This window comes from Vollenhovia emeryi, unplaced genomic scaffold (assembly GCF_000949405.1).
Source record: "Vollenhovia emeryi isolate VEMERY1.0 unplaced genomic scaffold, V.emery_V1.0 DF941121.1, whole genome shotgun sequence".
NCBI classification, from domain to species: Eukaryota; Metazoa; Arthropoda; class Insecta; order Hymenoptera; family Formicidae; genus Vollenhovia; species Vollenhovia emeryi.
In genome coordinates, this window is record NW_011965245.1 from 1 (window position 1) to 5,319 (window position 5,319).

The window sequence follows — 5,319 nt, forward strand, 5'->3', positions numbered from 1 at the left end:
ATCGGCAAAGTGCTGCTGAAGATCCGTGATGAGGAACCAGAGAAGCGTGTATCGCCAGCGCTAAAGACAGTGTCCGCTATCCCACGTACTTATTTCAATCCAGAAAAGTCGTACGTCCTGGTCGGCGGTCTCGGTGGATTCGGTTTAGAATTAGTCAACTGGATGATCGCCCGCGGCGCCAAATTTATTATTCTCGTATCGCGCACAGGTATTCGCACCGGTTACCAGGCATTGTGTGTGCGTCGCTGGCGCGAGGGCGGCGCAAAAGTCGTGATCTCTACGTCGGATGCTACGACGTTGTTGGGTGCCGAGCACTTAATCCAGGAAAGCAATCGTCTAGCTCCAGTAGGCGGTATATTCAATCTGGCGACTGTACTGCACGATGCCCTGATCGAAAATCTGAAGGAAGCTGATTTTAAAACGGTCACTTTGCCAAAAATCGATATAACAAAGAGTTTAGATGCAGTGTCAAGAAAATTCTGCCCGGCGCTAGATTACTTTGTAGTATTTTCGTCCAAGGTGTCCGGTGTCGGCAATATTGGTCAAACCAATTACAGTTTCGCGAATTCGACCATAGAGAGACTGATGGAGAAGAGGCAGGCAAATGGTTTACCCGGTGTCGCCATACAATGGGGTACCATCAACGATGTTGGCGTACTAATTGGTAATACATGTAACGTTTTTAGATCAGAATCAACGGATCGGAACTTTTCCAAATCTTTACTTATTTTTTCTTTGGCTTGTAAACTCAATCTTGACTTATGCCTTTAAGTTTGTGCCCTTTTGAACACGATTATATGAGACAATATTAATAAATGTACGTACGCACAATTTGCATACTATTTCTAGATTTACGGTTTGAATACTTTGTACATTTCGCAATCGCATTTTCTTTATTACGATATTGTCATTTCTTTAGAAACGATGGGATACGACACTGTGGTGTGCGGCACTGTACCACAAGACATGTCAAGTTGCCTCACGACGATGGATATATTCTTTCAACAACCGCATCCGGTGCTGGTTTCCTCAGTGTTAGCTGAGAAACATAAATCTGCATCCGATGACAGCAGCAAGTCCAACTTCATCGCAACAATTGCCAATATTCTAGGCATCAAAGATATTAATTCGATCAATCCCAACGATAGTTTGGCCGACCTGGGTATGGACTCGCTGATGGGTACAGAAATCAAACAGACTCTCGAGAGGGGCTATGACATCCTGCTGTCGGCCCGTGATATTCGTGCCATTACTTTTGCCAAACTGCAAGAATTATCTTCGACCAGTGGTGGGATAATAAAACAGCAGCAATCTTTCTCGGTGAACGCGACCACGAGTGTAGACACAAATGTATCGTCCGACATGCTACGGATGCAGTGGCCGAACAACGAGGTACTGCCTAAAGAGGTGCTCGTTCGCTTAGAAACAAAGAATTCCAACGGACCACCGTTGTTCGTCGTCCATGGTATTGAAGGTCTCGTTAACTCGCTAGACCATGTGGCCAGTGAACTCGAGAGGCCGTTATGGGGTCTGCAGAGCATTGAGCAGGCGCCTCATGAAACGCTGTCGGAGTTAGCGGAATTCTATGTCAACACCGTTCGAAAACTTCAGAAAAAAGGACCATACCATTTGGCAGGATACTCGTTTGGAGTTTGCGTTGCCGTCGAAATGACTCTGCAATTGGAATCTGCTAGAGAGAAGGTTGTTCTGAGTCTAATCGATGGTTCACCGGCATTCACGCAACAGCATATTAAAATGGTCGGCAGACTGGATAACTTGGAAGAGGGTATTATTTCCAACTTGCGTATGAAAACACTGGCATATTTCAGCATACAATTTAACAATACCATCAGTTTCATACAAGTAAGTATCATGGAACTGATCCATTCTATCTGTCGTCTTTTACCATGAAGTAAAGAGGTAAGGAAAAGCACGAATAATGAAACATATTCAAAGCACATATGGTACCTGTTTAAAGTGTAAAGCACGTTATATTCAAAAGCCGACATATTATAATTTATTTTTATGTAATTTAAGATAGTTTTAAATCTACTGTTTTAAGAGCCTTAGCAGAATAGCTGACTTGTAATTAATAGTCGTATATTAAGATTATTCTCGTATGTTTACACATCTTCATTTTTTGCAATCGTTATCTTCGTATATGTATAACTGTTTTACAAAATCTGCGCTGTTTTATTTCAGGCGTACGATATTTTGAAACAGAGTAAATCAGATGTGGAGATGTTTGACAAGATGATAGAAGTGATAGGCGACACGCCGTTTACACAGAATGATCTAAAGATCGCTGGACATCTTTTATTAAAAAAACTAGCAGCTGCTCTAAGCTATAATCCGACTAAAAAGATCAAAGGACCGGTCACATTGATTAAAGCTACAGAGACCTTTGTATCTTTAGAAAAAGATTACGATTTATCAAGGGTGAGAGATTTATCTTCTTTATGTTCCCACTGCTTTATTAAACTTCTTCAATAGCCCCAATGTTGTTTTTCTTTTTGTAATTTGTAACACTGGTTGCAGTATTATAAATTATAAGTTTGAAATTAAATAATCACTGTAATGCTTTAGTATACTTTTAATCAAATACGTCGAGCATCTTGTAAGACAATAGCTACCTCCAAAAATTAAAGTCCGATGATTGATATAATATCTACAACGTGCATATGAGCCTCTAAGAATAAAAATCCATCGCATAGACTCGATTCAAAAATGTTATATGTCAGTAAATATGAACTTTGTTCAAAGGCAATTAATTCTATTATATTTTAACTCCCTACTACTCATATGGAAGATGTACACTTTACCTTTTGTTATTTTTCAGATTTGCACAGAACCCGTGAGAATAGAAGAGGTGACCGGTAATCATAGGACGATATTGCTGGGAGAAAGTGCAAAGAAAATCGCAGGTCTCTTGCGAGTGTAGAATTTAAGAACATTCGTGTTACAAGTTCTATTATATTTGAGAATGATTATGTAGCACAATATATCGTAATATTGCAAATAATAACATAATACTATCATACCGTTGCGATGTAACTGAAACATTCTATGCTGCAGGAAATTTAAATTACATTACGTTTATCGTTAATAATTTACAAACGCAAAAACGGTATCCGACTCTGTCGGTAAATCAAACCACTCCAGCATCTCCTTAAGAAACGTATAAAAACCAACATGTGCTACACCCAGATAGCACATGGACATTCAGTGGATGTCCATTGGACGTCTACTTTCTCGATCCAGACAACTCGCTGTCGCATCATATCGGCTCGCCTCTTATACTAATACGGAATGATTTTTACTTATGAGAAAGACTGAGAAGAGAAAAACGCGCGGTCGTCACGCCGCGGCAGTAAGTGGTACTTATGCTATATATTCAGGTTAACGTCAAATTCTATGAGGGAATCAGGCGTACCGGATCAGGCACATGTCAGGGATTCCTTATTAGGACATTCCTAACTCCACCCTATCGGGCATAATCCAGGTAGTATGTGATGGTTTATATACGTTTCATATACTCGTATGTTTCTTAAACGTATCTAATGTTTAGTAAATGTGTATGAAACGTATAAAAATCAACACGTGCTACACAAAATAAATATTTTATAAATAGAACGAGTGAGTGTAAGTCGCCAGTAGTTTATTAACAGTAGAAAGGATTATCCAACGACGTTAGCCTGCCAGCCTAACGTCGTTGGATAATCCTTTCTACTTTTATAAATAGGTTGAAATTTTAATTTTAATAGTTTTTCGATAATCCTAAAGAAAGAAGCACAAAAAATTTGCTTCTATGTAAAATCTAGGAAAAGAAGAAGCCTAAAGTGTAAAATACATGCGCATATTGAAAGATTAACTGTAGTAGAAACGTAAAAAATACGTTTCTTAAAACATGGTTTCAAAAACGTTTCCGTTCGAACGTTTCTCAATGGTTCTTTACGGTTATGAAACTATATATACGTTTAAAAAACGTATATGAAACCAATATGTGCTATCTGGGATTACTGCTTCATGATAACGTTCGACCATATATTTCAAGAACAACAGTTTAGAAATCTAGAAATTATACGAGAGTTGCAGTATGAAACTCTTTTTATTTGCTCGTTTACAAGTTACTAATTATTTAATATTGCTATTTTAACATTAGGGTCTTACGGGAACTGAGACAAATAATAAATCATTCAAAAACTATTAAAACCAATGCTAAAAATTATATTTTTTGTATCATGTTTTTCAAACATGTAAAAGTTTTCTGCGAAGTTTTAAAACGATTTGCTTGCTCGTTTTGCAATTATTATTAAGAAAGCGCTATGATCATCAATTGACGCGATATCGACGACGGAACGTGACAACGCCGCATCCCGACTTAATCTTTCAAGCTAAAAAATTTTTACATTTTCATTAAACTCAAATTCTATTCACAATAAACAATACTTTAAAATATGATTTTATTAAAGGTAGGTAAGAAGAAACGGCCAATGCGCGCTCACAGCAGGTGTCGGTGCGAAATTGTCAATGTTTTTTTTAAAAAACAATTTAATAAATAATCCAAACGTTTCGACCCGTCTTTGGGTCATCCTCAGTGAAGCTGGGATAAAAGATATGATACATAGTGTTAAACAACTTTACAAAATATTAATATAAATTTGCGAAAAAATACAATGAAGTTTTACCTGATTGGATACATAACTTAACACCACTGTTATCGAGAATTATCCTCTGACAGTTTCAACGAGATTTAATCTTGACACTAACATAGTTACATTACCAACTCAATTATTGTTTTAGCAATCCTTATTTGCTACACCGGTTTTACTTTTATTTTCGCACTACCACTTGTCATTGTCATTTATTATTTACCACTCGTCGTGACTGTCTTCTCTCAACTTCGGTGAGTTATTACATTTGAATTCATAACGAATAGTTTAACGAAATACATTCTCTACTTTTAGAATTATCGAATTAACAAATCTAACTCTTTACTTGGCATTCACCAGTTCAAAGATTAAATCTCGTTGAAACTGTCAGAGGATAATTCTCGATAATAGTGGTGTTAAGTTATGTATCCAATCAGGTAAAACTTCATTGTATTTTTTCGCAAATTTATATTAATATTTTGCGTATCATTCTGCGGACTTGTAGGTATTGATTAAATTAACGATTAATTCTGTTTAATCGAGAACATATTTCGAACATTGCATTATAGCAGAATATAATGGTGAAGGTAGAAACGCTATTAAAGAATATTACTGCACATGTAAAAGTAGTAGCCACATTGTTGTGCGTATATTATGTAGATTGATT

The 5,319-nt window shown here is 37.0% G+C and overlaps 1 protein-coding gene across 1 annotated transcript; it reads left to right on the forward strand.

The window, feature by feature from the left end:
- Positions 1-3: 3 nt before the first annotated feature.
- On the forward strand, positions 4-3,109 carry LOC105571151 (fatty acid synthase-like; the record flags this gene model as incomplete). The annotated part of the gene is made up of 4 exons (XM_012028625.1): positions 4-664; positions 920-1,863; positions 2,203-2,439; positions 2,840-3,109. Coding segments are annotated over 4 exons (1,944 nt in total), but the record flags the coding sequence as incomplete, so codon positions are not given.
- Positions 3,110-5,319: the final 2,210 nt, after the last annotated feature.